General features: G+C 42.2%; 1 protein-coding gene across 3 annotated transcripts in view; it reads right to left on the bottom strand.

Annotated features, from left to right (window-relative positions):
* The window catches only part of IL12RB2 (interleukin 12 receptor subunit beta 2), a 34,264-nt gene extending 24,551 nt beyond the window's left edge, over window positions 1-9,713 (bottom strand). For 2 of the 3 annotated variants that reach the window (XM_084636596.1, XM_084636594.1), the window contains exons 1-6: window positions 9,609-9,713; window positions 9,171-9,313; window positions 4,849-4,939; window positions 2,932-3,147; window positions 1,775-1,925; window positions 118-293 (exon numbers count right to left, since the gene is read on the bottom strand). In XM_084636596.1, the coding sequence (XP_084492722.1) occupies window positions 118-293; window positions 1,775-1,925; window positions 2,932-3,147; window positions 4,849-4,906 (601 nt within the window). In that variant the 5' untranslated portion in view covers window positions 4,907-4,939; window positions 9,171-9,313; window positions 9,609-9,713. The remainder of the gene's footprint in view (window positions 1-117; window positions 294-1,774; window positions 1,926-2,931; window positions 3,148-4,848; window positions 4,940-9,170; window positions 9,314-9,608) is intronic. The other variant, XM_084636595.1, reaches the window with a different exon arrangement.
* Window positions 9,714-13,922: the final 4,209 nt, after the last annotated feature.

Consider the following 13,922-nt stretch of genomic DNA (forward strand, 5'->3'; position numbering starts at 1 on the left):
GCTCTGGGTGCCTTTGGCAACCTTTTGAAATTGATTCACTAAGGCATATATTGGTATATTCAACCTCTTCTTACCAGCTCCCTAGATCTGCTCATTTAAGAGACAAGTAACACTTACCTATGTCTATCAACATGAATGCAAAGGGTAGGGAAGAAGCATTTCCTAGTCTATTTGAGGCAGCAACCACAGCTGTATAATTGGATTCAAAATTCAACTTGGTCAGATTCAGTGAGCCGTATTTAGGATTCATACTTTCTTCTGCAAAACTTAAGCATTCTGTCTCATTTGTTAGCCTAGAACAAAAGATAAACCTGTGATTAAAATCTTCAACACACACTCTGTGGGCCAAATCCTCAGATGATGTATATTGTAGTTTCAACTGAGTCATACTGGATTATGTCAGCTGAGAATCTGGCCCTAAAGTTCTTCTTTGAACAACAAAATATTATTAATATGGGGTTGTACTGTTCAATTGCTGGGCAGTTCTGCTTGAAAACAGATGGCACGGTCTATACATGACGTAGCATTTATCTGTAGCTTCTAAAATGCCTAAAATATCATCAAAGCAATGGAAGGTTTTAAAGTAAACAAAATTATACCAAGATGATAGCACAGGGCCCATGGTGTACTTTTAAAACAAAATTATTTCAAAAACTATACATTTCTTGCAGCTTAGAAGGAATCCAGGATAGGTTACTCTTGTAACGATGGGGATAGCAACCTACCTCGTATTTCTTTACAACAGTGAGATACACGCTTTCCTCCTAGTCTATAATCTACTTGTATACCCTCTTATCAGATTAGAGACTTGAAAGCAGGTTTCCATTATTTATACAAGCACCATTGCTATTATGGCAAAGAGCACAGCATGATAGGTGCTCTAGGAGGACAAAATGCCTTGTTGGTGTCCAAAGCCTGGTTGGGCAGCAGCTGAGCCTGTCCAGCTGGGCTGTAAAGGATGATATGAATACACCCCAACTCCATGGCAGATTTGGTACAGCCACTTGGGTGGGAGGAGAGTTTCTGTTAAGGAGTTTCCCACCTCCCGTGCATTTTGACTCCCTAAACGATCTAGTTCTCTTCCTTTCACATACCAAGGTAGCCTGTGTGGGCTGAGAACAAGCTCCCTAGGTCTCCACAGCAGGATATAGGGATATAGGAATATAGGTATTCCCTCAATAGGATCAGAGGAGAAAGTTCCCTCCGGTCCCTGTGTTTGAGCAGCAAGTTTGGGGGATATATTTCAGAGCAATGGCCACTTTCCATTTCCCTAGCAGAGTTCCATGGCAGAGATACAAGCTATAGGTCTCTTAGTAAAAGTAATTTCAGCTCATGCCATAACTGAGCAGAGAAGAACCTGCCCTGGACATATATTAGGACACTGGATAGTTTGAGAACATTCCCTAGGAAGGGGCAAGCTTAAGCAGCTGTTTTAATACCAGTTCCGGTATTAAACATCCAGTTTCAAGGGGGAAGCATGTCTAGAAATGGGGTATAGTCCCTGCACCTGCCTAGCCCAGAAGGTGCTGAGGTAATGTGGTGCTGCATCTGCAGGGAAAATGTGAGCTGAATAGGCTCCTTATGCAACTAGACTCACTTTCATGAACTTGAGTCATATACTGTCTCCATTGTGCTTTTTCCCAAATGGTTTAAACATAAGACAACTGACTTTTTTGGGGCCTTAATAAAAAGAAATAGGCCTGCCAGAAATAGTAAGTTTTCAAGCTATTATTCAACTGTAGGTTTAAAAGAACCTTGTCCATCAGTTACTTACTGTACCACATAGGTAGTTTCTATGTGAGTAAGTCTTCCTTTATCCCAAGTGCAAGTAAGGTTCCCATCTCTTCCATACAGAATACAGGATACATTTCCTGGCTGGTCTGGAGGATCTGAACAGACACTCTTGTCAATATTTGAGGTAAACACTGGTAACAGAGGTAATAAGAAACCCTCTTTGACACAGTCTTGAGTTTTGTTTTGTTGCCTTTGTTTTTAAAAACAAAGAATTTGGGGTTCAGGCTGTCTTTTTACCTAGCTCTTTTATGGGAGACTGGCTTTTTACTTACTTAGAAGAACAAATTAAAGCCTTGATTTCTACAAGCTGTTTTGCATGGGCTGACCACTGTGCGGAGCCCCAGTGAAGACAATGGGATTCCACATAGATGCAGGGGCCTCAATTTGCACAGCCTGGATAGGATTGGGGCCCAAAAGCCTGCCTACAGCAACTGACAACTGCTCTTCAAAAGCTTTCTTTCCCCATGAGACAAAAGAGATGCAACCCCAACCCACTTCAGGAGTATTAGCTCCCATAGGCTACTAGAAACTCTGTGGGATTCCCATTTCACAGTTTCTTATTCACAATAGGATTCATAAGGAACTACTGGGAGTTTGTGCCCTGAATCACAAATCTTGGGGATCCACTGGATCCATCAATGCCGAGACCCTATGTCTGCATTTTGGGGAACCCTGCACCCTCCAATGGAGGAATCTGTTGGGGATTTTTCCATCTACCACTGCCTTGGAATCTTTTGTCCCCATCACACTAAAAGGGGCATTCCACTGAGGAGGGTGGGAGAGGCACAAACATTAATAAAGCCTCATGTAGTATTTTACAAAGGGGGAAGGGTCAATGTGTATACAGTGGGCTGGTGATACATATGTCCAACCCCTTCCCAAAGTAAAGCATATTATACTACAATGGTGAACGCCCACATATGCATGGGGGGAGATCAGTGTATGGAGGACCCCGAGGCACAATCTGGCCCAGATTAAATAATTAACTAACTCTGACTATAATAACCTATCCATCACCCAATGGACTCACTAAAGTAGTTATCCCACTACCACTTTATGATGTGCTTCTCAGAGGTACATCACAGCTGATATCCTAAGAAGTGTTAGAATAAGAAATAGGAAATGGCTTCTCCTTACTTCCAACATAGATGTCAATTCCACAGATGATTTTTCCATTCGATTTACATTTGCAACTAAATGTGTGTCTTCCATATGCAAGGACTATTTCAGACTTATTGAAAATTAGCTCCTTGCATTGTTCACCCTGTTTTAGCTGGCATGAGAGGGTAATGTTTGATCCAGGAAGGACTACAGAATCTGTGCTAGCGATCATGTCTCCTCTTTTGCAATTTTCTACAATACAATGGGAAAAACAAACAGTATAAATACTCACATGATCCCTTCTTAAGAGTGTGCAAAGCCTTTTGTTTGAAATTTCCTAGAAATGTATCAGTATTTATTGCAAACATTTATAAAAGGGGTGAAAATCAGTGCAAAAAATTAACTTCAGTTTTTGGGTAAATATCAGGGTTAATACTGGGGGACAGGAGGACAGGGGGAAAAATAGCAACAGATTACTGAGCTGCCGTCTCTCTTTCCACAGTGGGGAGCTGGGTCCAGGGAATTCTGTCACTTTTCTTTTTAAGGACTTGGGATGCATTTGTATGCACGTGCATCCTTCACTACATTGCTTTATTTTAACAGACAGCATCACATTTATACTTAGACTAATTTATACATTTATAATTTACACATCTATCTAATGTAATGTATTGGATTTTTTTTACCATAATCAGTATTTTCATGTAAAGTGGTCTAAAATTTGTGTAAAAGTTGTTGTTTTTCAAAACAAACAAACCAACCCAAGTAATAGCTTTTCTAAAACTTCAGAATTTTTGGAAAAAAATCAGTTATAAACTGAAAAAGAAGGGCCTTAAGTATAGGGTATTTTACAAAGCGAAGGAGAATCCTCCACCATAATCCAGTTTATGATTTGTGCATGGCACTAAATTTTCATTGATTTAAGGGACATCATGAATGAAAGCCAACCTACTTTCTTACTGAAAAAAGTACAATCCAAGGAGCCACCTGATAGCCGAACTTTATTTATCTTCTAACAAAAAACACTATGCATATTGGTGAAATAGCAGCAATCATGCCCCTACTGAGGTGAATGGTAAACCTCCCTCTGAATTCCATGGAAGATATCCCTTATTTTCCTTTTCATAGTTCCTGTGTAGATGTAAGGATAGGAAGGTGTAACACCCAATTCAAACAGATGTGCATATACATTTGATGTCGCTCAGTGGCCCTTCAGGCTACCCTTTGAATCAATACAAATCTAAAAGAAAAAGGAAACTAAACATTTTATAAAAAACTGATATGGGCAGTGGAAAATGATGGAGCAGAATTGCTATTTATTTGTTAACGTAGTCAGCTTGGCCTATTTGGAAATGGATTGTATGAAAGATGTGCCTCTCAGGTAACCAACAGCAAACCTCTATCTTTAAATAAATAAGTAACTTACAAGCAGTTATTTCCTGTAGTAGCCTTGAATTCACACATCAAACAGAAGTGAAACTTTGATTATATGCAGTATAAACAAATGAAAGTGAGTCGCCAATGGTTGCATGTATTGGTTCTTATCTTGTGCACCATTTGGTTCTGAAAAGTACATTCAATAAACACCAGGCCTGATCCTCCAATGCCTTGCACTTTGTAGGGTTGCTTATAGTTGTGCACCGTGGGTGTAAAATGCTGCCAAATCAGAACAGTAGTGTCATACATCCTCTATGACCAGGTGTAAGTGACAAGGCGGAAGGCAACAGAGAATCACATCCACTACTCTTAATAGCGTTATCCAATTACCTGAAAATGAATTTTTTTTACAAGAAAACAACCCAGCCAGGCATCGAAGTTACAATAGTGTGACCCTCTGGAACTAAGATATAAGGAAGGTATTTTCCAACAAAGCACTCAAAGACTGAAGGAGAAACAAATTAAACTGTTCAAGATTTTCTAAGCGAAGTTTCTGTTTAGAAATCAAACACTTACCTGTTACTGCTTGTACTAAACACCAAATTGCCAAATGCACAAGCCATGTGGAGAACATTTTGCTCTCTAAAGTGAAATAAATTTCTTTTCCCTGTTTTAAAAAATAAAAAACATTTTAAAATACTCCTTTTGTTACAACATCTGCAACTTAGAGCATACAAAGATGCTTGTTGCAATATTTAACACAAAAATAATCCTTTCACATTCAGATAAATTGTGGCTTACTGGGGGCATTGACTAGAGAGCTTATTGACTGCTTCTGGCAGACACTCTATCCATGGGAACATATGGACTAAGTGTGCCTCCTTCCACAGCACTTTAAAAGGATATAGCATATGCTTTTCCCACCCCACCCCAATAGCCCGTCTTTATCAGCCCACCAGTCTAAAAAGGCTATGTGGAGGTTAGCACCACTGCAAGTGCTAGCCATTGTAGTGTTTTATGGTTAGGAACCACAAAGACAGACTGTGACTAGCCCCTGTGCAAAGCAGGTGTAAGGGTCCCTGTTCACATCTTGCTCTCCTCCCCTTTCTTCCACTTCTTTGTATATCTGAGCAGGATTAGTCATCCAGAACTTCTTAAGGGTGACATTCCCCAGCTCCCTGGAGTTCCACCATATTTTAGTCCTTGCATAGCTACAAGGAAGAAGACCTGCCAGGTAGGGACACTCTGCAACCCTTGTGTGCTACAGAGTTAAACTCTGCAATTTTGCTCTGTAGGAGCCCAGGGGAGAAGGAGTTAGGGGACAGGACAAGCAAATGGTGAGAAGAGAACAGTAAGTGGTTTTGCGAACTGGATGATCCACTGGCTAGAAAGCCACGGGAGGGGGGACTGGGAAGGGCACAGTGTTTGCCGCCACTCTTCAAAGTCTGTGTTCTGACTTTTCTTGGTTGACCCAAGATATTGCCCTGAAGTGAGTGAGTGCTTGTGGAAAGGACCAGAATGCTGTCTTCTATACACAGAACAGGTAGGAGAGGCAGTGAAAGCTTCCAGGTTAATGAACTCCAAACTCCTCCAGGGATTAGGGCATAGTCCAGCCTCACTACTGAGAAAGCCACTATGGGAAGTGTTATTCCAGCATGAGGAAATTAGTTCAACCTTGCCACATTCAAAAGATAGGTTATACGTCAAAGGCTCTATGTTCTCCTAGGAATCAGTCTTGCTGACTCCAAGAAAATCATGGATCAGGCCCTACACAATCATGAATTTTTTAAACATAGAAGTGGGGTGGTTCTTATTTGCCTTCTGGCTTTTGAGCCTTTAGGGTTGCCAATTTTGGTTGATGTAGTCCTGGAGATTTCATCACATGTCATAATCTTTAATTAAAGATTAATCTTTAATTCCTGGAGATAACAGGCCAATGCTGGATGGTTGGCAACCCTACATGAGGGCCATACACAATTTTTTTTAATGAAACCTGAGATTCTCACAATCATGTGATTCAAGGATCTAGAACTTTACAAAAAACACCAAACAATGCAAGACTTGTAATAAAATTGTGGAAGTTGGCAATACCACAATTCTTTGATCCATCCACTTCCACAAAATGAAAGGCAGCACTCACGATAAAAACACTGCTGACTTTTAAACCATTAGTTAAAGTCTACCATACAATAAACAAATGCCCAGGCAGATGTAGTGGAGGCAAACACTCTTTTTAAAGACAGATTTCAGAGTAACAGCCGTGTTAGTCTGTCTTTGCAAAAAGAAAAGGAGTACTTGTGGCACCTTAGGCTGTACCTCACGAAAGCTCATGCTCAAATAAATTGGTTAGTCTCTAAGGTGCCACAAGTACTCTTTTTAAAACTAAAAGAGATTTAAGCTTCAAGCTTCCAAAGGATTTATTTAATTTATTTATTTTATTCTAAATAATATCTGTCTCCAACTGCAAACCTATACTAGTTCTGGTCACAACAAACAATTTTAAAACATAGATGATGTTGAAGTGTTTGAACTTCATATATTGGAGGAGTGAAGGTATATCAGGCATGTTGCAGCAGAGTGAATCTATTATGACTCTTATTGTTTGATATTTTGTAATGAAAATACTTCTATTGAAACATTTTCATGATTTAATTCTTTACTTTAAAGTATTTGTGCTGTTAAAGCTCTGAAAATCCTGACCCCTTTTCATGACATTTTGGGGGACAAGCCTGAGACATTGTTCTGGAAAATCCAGTCTTTGCTAATCTATTTTTACATTAATATGAAGTTTATTTTCCAGGCTTTTGGGGGGAGGAAAGCGGGTTTAGGCAAAGAAATGTGAACTATTTCCTTTTTTGAGAGTTATCTGAGGATGAAAGACAGAGGGGAGTTGATATGTGGTGGTTTATGAAATATGTAAGATTTTCAAAAATTACAAAGACTATCTTTTTAAATCTGTAATTATAAGTCCTTCAAACTGAAATCTTAAGTCTCACGTAAAATTCCTCAGCCTCTGCCAAACTTTACTTACAGCAGTCACTGAAATCATCAGCTACCATACTGATGAGCAATCAGAGCACTAATGTGATTCAAGTAAATGGGGTGTTTTCCAATAAACTGAAATTGCCCAGTAACTGTAAACATCCTTCAGACAGCTTGCTTTATGACAGCAAAACCATAGCCATAGTACTGAGTCAACATGCCAACAACGCATCTATTCATATCCTTCTTTGGAGAGTTGCTTATTGCATAAGTTCTAGACAATGAAACCACTATAAAATGAACTGCCCAAGTCACATACGCAAAATTCATACAGCATAAAATGTAAGAGCAAATATCAAAGGAGATCGGAGGTAACTTCAAACTTTCTTTTTTAAAAAAACAATAACCTTTAAGATTCTACATCAGGAAGGGGAAATTTTGCCACCTGTACACAGACTGAATAAAAGATAACTGAGGTTCTCTTTAAGCTTGTGAGGTAGCAGACCTATGAAGAAAAAGTAAAAGGTACCCCGTGTTTATGCATGCTTACAACTATGAAGTCTACATGATATGCAGAAGTGCTGATGACTGTGAATTCTGTGTCCATGAAAGTATTACAATTGTGTTAAAGTAACTGATCTACTAATTTTTACTTCTTAAATAGTTTGTGAAGTATATCCTTCACAAAGGCTTTGCAGTTCACCTTTAAGTCTCATGGTTCTCATTCCAAGAGCGAAGAAATTCAGAGTTCAGGCAGAAACTTCATTCTAAGCAGGATATACTGCCATTGATAGGAACATTTGAAATGTCTTTCTAATGATAGCATGATTTCTGACAGTGCATTACCTTACATGCATTACAGCAAATGCAGTATGACAGATCACATACTATTTAGGGATCATGAATACTATACTAATAAATCTAATATCTGTTTTTATGCACCATTACACCACCAACAAAATACCTGTAACTTACTTAACACAATCATATGGTCTTGGGGGGGGGCGTGGGGGGACCCTCCAACTTTTTTTTTTGAAGGTGGGGCTTTTATTCAAAATATTACATTTTTATAGTTTTCATTTGGATTATTGACAACGGAACCCATTACCCTATACCCAGGGTATAGTGTGAATCCAATAATAAGAAACCATTCCATGGTAATATGGATTTTTATATTTAGCGATAGTTATGCAAAGGCTCTTTAGGGTGGGGATGGTCTCTTTGTTCTCTGTTTTGTACAGTACCTAGCACACTGGGGTCTTGGTCCGTGCCTACAGTTCGTAGGTGCAATGGTAATACAAATAATAAATGTATAAAATATTTAACCATTAATATGGTTACTTTGGGCTTCATCCTCCTATTGAAATCAACGGCACAGCTCCTGTTGGCTTCAATGGGAGCTGGACTGGACCCATTAGATAATAGAAATATCTTAATTTCCATTCCTATGCATAAATGGCTTGCAAAATGTATTTTAAAAATGCATATTTGAATTGTGGAAGTATCCAATATGCATTGATATAACAATAAATGCAATTGTAACATAAAAAGGCAGGATGTCCTGCCTTAATAACAGAAGTAAGTATTGAATCGCTAATAATAGCGTTTAGCCAGGTGTAGTGTCAGTACTTATTAATATTCCTAACATTGTCTCCTAAAAGGCGTAATGACATCAGACATTCTCAGCCTGGAGTAAGAGTCTCAAAAACGTTTGTGAGCACTTTCTCAGGGATAAATATATTTGAACGCATGGCCTGCAGTTTATCGTTCAGGATAGTCTTTCCTCCTTCCCAAAAGCTTGTCTCAACTAACTTGAAAACAGGATGCTGATCCAGCAGGGCCTTTTCCATCTCTAACTTCTGTGGGCAAGATACTCCTCTCTCTGTCCTTTTATTCTGATCACAGAATAGACTTGCCTGGTTTCACTGATGTGGCTCCAGTCACCAGGGAAGAGCTCCTGAGGTACCCAAGAAAGGCCGGCTCCATCTCCACCACTGACCCACCATGACACGTCCCTTCCAGCGTGTCTCCACAGCGGGCTTCAGGGGGCGCAGCTTTCCTGCTCAGAGGGAATTTGGAAAGGGGGGGGGGCAAAGTCTGACCCTGCATGAGACTCCCTCAAAGCCCAGCCTGTGGGGCCCGGCGCTGAGCTGCTCCCCTCACCCCCAAGCCCCAAAAGGAGCCCCCTGTGCCCTGGTTGCAGTGAGCTGAGTTGAGGTGAGGGGGACAGGACCGCTCCCTCCAGGAGGGACCCTTGCCCAGGGAAGAGGCTGGAAACTCCCCCCACCCCGTTCTTGGCGGGCCGCGCTGCCCCCGCCCCCCGCCTCTCCCCTCACAGCCCGGGGGCCACTCACCCCCCCAGCAGCGCCAGCCGGGCTCCGCGCTTTCACCGCCCCGCGGAGCCGCGCACACGCGTGCGCCGCGCAGCACCAGCCGGGCGAGGACAGCGCTCCTTGCCCTCCCCCGGCGCCCGCCCCGCCCCGCCCCGCCCCGCCCCGCCGGCCTTTCCGGCTCGCGGCCTGGCCCCGGGGCCGAGCGGCGCTGCTGGCGGCGGCTCTCCGCGGGCGCGCAGCCCTCGAGCGCTGGGGGAAGTGCCGGGCTGGGGCAGGGCTCAGCCCTCCGCGTGAGCCGGGCTCCTCCGGCGGCCTGCCCGGGTCGTGGGCAAACCGCGCCGCGGGGGGCACCGGGGGAGCTCGCTGCTGCGGAACCCCCCGCGGCGCCTCTCTGCCCCTGTAGGCGCCGGCGCCCCGGCCCCGGGCAGGGCTGGCCGCAGGGCGGGAGGCGGGGGAGAGAGCCAGGTTTGTCGGGGGCGGGGATAGCGTTGAGCATACTCAGAGCGGTGGCAGCTGGTGAGAGGCGCTGGGTACCACCATGAGCCCCCCCGGCCCCGCCCCGCGTCAACTAAAGGAGCCACTGGGCAGAGCTCAGGGGTGCAGGTGCTGGAACTAGGGGTGCGGCGGCACCCCCTGGTTTGAAGCGATTTGCCTCATATTCATGGTTCAGGGTTTGGTTCAGTGGCTCTCAGCACCCCTCCCCCCTCCACGCACACACACACTATACAAATTGTTCCAGCACCCGTGGGTGCTTGTATTTATTAATACCACCCTTACTCGCAGTCTGCTCATGCAGGGCCAGTTGCATGGCTGGGGAGTATCCTGCCAGCCCTTTGGCTCACACCTTCCGTCCCCTCCATGGTTGGGGATGGGGGTGGGTTGTTGTTTAAAATCTCTGCAGTAGCACCATCAAATCTACAGGTTCTGCTCCAATGAGAGACTTTCTCTTGACTTAGGTGGGTGTTGGATCATGCCCCTCGTAATGATTATATGATTTGTAGTGCCTTGGAGCCCCAGCCACTGACAGGGACCCTCTTGTGGTAGGTGCTGTACAAATACAGACAGTCCCTGCCCTAAAGAGCTTACAGTCTAAAAGCTTGAAATCTGCTGAAGTTGCTTAAATCACTTGAAGGATACATTCTATTTTTAATCTTCACAAATATTCCAAAAAATCCCAAAATGCTTCTGGAGACAGCAAGGAGGCTGAAGCATTGACAGCAAGATGGAAAAGGACAGGTTAAGAAACAACAATTAGGGAAAGTCCAACCTTTTCTGCTGCTTAACCAACTTTTGAAAACAGTGTATTCCCCAACTTCAAGCTGACCCTGACCTACATTACAGCTGTTTAAGTGGGCAATGTCTAACCCAACACACAATCTGCTGTGTATGCCCACTCTTCAAATGTTAATTACTTTTAAAATTCTGTTTAAAAAAACACAAACAAAAATAGCTCTCAAGGAGATGGTGGGCTGAGGGGGGCAGTCCTCTGCATTTTTATTTTTATTTTTTTAAAATATGGGCTAGGTGACCAGAGTATAGGATGCGTGCCTATTGTAACATTCTAGAAATTTGGAGAGAAAGAAAAGGAATTGCTGAAAGGATTTTGCTCAAACATTCCCTCCCACCTAATTTTTTCCTTTCTCTGAGCAGTGACACAAAGACAAAGCTATTGTCATTGTATTTTCCTGTTATAGGAAAACTTGGAGAGTAGTTTTTGTTCTGTGCTTAATCCCATGTGACTTTTTCTTTCCATGTGCTGGAAATCCTTTGCCTTATAGTTTCTCCTGTTTCAAACTACGTGTTCCAAAGAGCTTTTTAAAGTTAATTTTCTGTAATCACATGCTCAGTATTATCTGATAGGACAGACTACAAAACTTTAAGGAAAAATATAGTCAATTTCTACCTAAATTTAGCTTTTTAAAAAAATGTATTTGTATATTTGTCCTTGCTGCTTCTCTTTTCAGGATCTGACAACAAGAGGGCACAGATAATAATGACATCCCCTTGACTAGCTTGAATTTCAGAAGACCGGTATTCTCTGGACGGCCAACCAAATGAATGCCCAAAGATGCATATAAAGTCTGAAGGGTCCAAAGGATTAATCTGTGAACTTCAGCTTCCTCAGCACCTCCATTTACCAAAACCCAAAGTAGTTTTAGTAAAAAAAAAAAAAACTGCTGACAGTTCACAGCACTGGTTTGTGTGAACAGTGCAGTTTTGGACCACATACATTATGAAAACACAAATTTCCCCAGTTTCAGTTTAGGTGTGAATTTTTTCCCCCCACTTCTACATGTTCTTATACTGAACGCTTAATTTTTCTCTTTTATTTTCAGAGTTCTTTGCATTACAGTTGGTTCCAGCATAGTCTTTCTACCATTTGTAAAACAAAGATTCCTATTATTCATAAAGGATTAGATTCTGACTCCCTTGCTCATGCTGGGGCTCAGTTCATCAATAGGGCACTGTGTGTAGTCCTTTGTATCAGTGGAAAGTGGGTGCAAAATGCTTCCAAATCAGAAGATCGCTCACTTCTCAGAATAATCACTTAAGCGAATGCATAGCACATTACTATACAAGTGGTGCCATTGAAGCAAGGAGCACCTCACAGTGAGCGAGGGTATCAGAATCCAGCTTAGTGTTATGGAGTCTGACAAGAAAGGAAACAAAACAAAAAGTCAAACTAGAAATTCAGATGCAATCTCTTTAAGCCTTTTAAAAGAATAACACTTGCTCAAGTAATTAGATCTTTTATTTTTATTTGTGTATTGTGGTAATGCTGTGGACTAGGACCCCATTGTGCTGGTCACCATACAAACCCCATTGCCCTTTTCAAGGCTTTATCATATTTGAAATTATTTTTATTATATCCTATATGCAAATGCTTTACTGACAATATACTGAGCTTGTCAAAAAGTGGAGGCACTAGACAGTCACGAAAGATTAAAGCAAAACTCTTCACAGTGTATTAAATCAGTAAATAGTTGTTTGTTTGTTTATAAGCATTTCTACTGTGTTCATCACCGCGGTCTCTGCGCATCATTTTGTTTCTCTACAAAGGATTATGCAGGCCAGTTTTACAAAGAGCAGTACATCATTTAGCAATTTAAAACAGTCTGGTGCAGAACTGGGCGATACTATTCACAGGGCAGCTAAAAGCTGGTGAACAACTTGAATAGTCACTCTTTTCAATGTGGTTAAGGGCTCAATCCTGCAATATGATGAGTATTCTGGCCCCCAATCCAGCTAATCATTTAAGCATCTGTGATTACTTGTGTTCAAAATTAAGCACATTCTTAAATGTTTTTCTTGACTGAGGCCAGCGTGTTCTGCACCTTTCAGAATTGAACCTTGAAAGAAAGAGCATTTCTTGCTATGTGTCCAATAAATCTGAGAAAAGACAAATACATCATCTACTCTGTTCCCCTGCCATGCAAACCATTGTTCTTTGTATTACCACATTATCCAATCCAATTTAGAAAAGTCCCAAGTCACCACGCTTCCATCTCCACTCCTTGTAAACAATCCCACACTCTGCTTGCAAGACCTCAGTCAACCTACATTTTCTTTTTAATTTTGTTTAATATTGCCACACTGTCCCTAGCTATATTTCCTTGTATCACCATAAATAATTCCTCTCCGTCCATGAAACATGCAAATATTTCTAGACTGTTACCGTATTGTCATCACTTACCTAAGCTATTAATACTTCTCTTTGAAGTCACTCCTTCCAATCATTTTTCTTCTCTGAATATCCCCGTTAGTCAATATTGTTCTGGTAATGAGGTACCAGAACTGAATGTTCTATTCTAGGAGTGATCATACCCTGGACCATATAGAGACAGACTTCACTATTGCACTACTGTGGCAACGCACTTCCTCCACCTCCGCAGGGTTAGCACTTCCCCCTCTGGCGGTGGGGGCCTGGAGTAAACCAGCTCCATTCTGGACAGTGTTTACTCTCCCACTTGGGGGTTTATTTCCCAATATTTTCTAGGCAGGCCTCAGGGCAAGCCCAAAGAGTGCCCCTCCACCAAACGAAAACAAAAATAAACCAATTTCAACACAAAACAGATGGGAATAGCTTTCCCTACCCTCGCTCTGAGAGTGGGTGGCCTTGTTATTGGCCTTGGGGGTGCCCCTCCTTCCTCTAAACTAAACAGGCAATCTGTTATGTAGCTTCCTCTGTAGAGAGGAGAGCAGCCATCCACCCGGGGGGCACCCTTTCTTCCTGCTGCCACTAGCCCTGCAGCAGCTTGTCTCTCCTCCCCTCTCTCACTGGAGGTGGAGTTTTTAAAGGTTTCAGGCAGCCTTTAAATGGACATAGGGATCCCT

The sequence above is a fragment of the Lepidochelys olivacea genome (genome assembly GCF_965140295.1).
Source record: "Lepidochelys olivacea isolate rLepOli2 genome assembly, chromosome: 8".
Lineage (NCBI taxonomy): Eukaryota > Metazoa > Chordata > Testudines > Cheloniidae > Lepidochelys > Lepidochelys olivacea.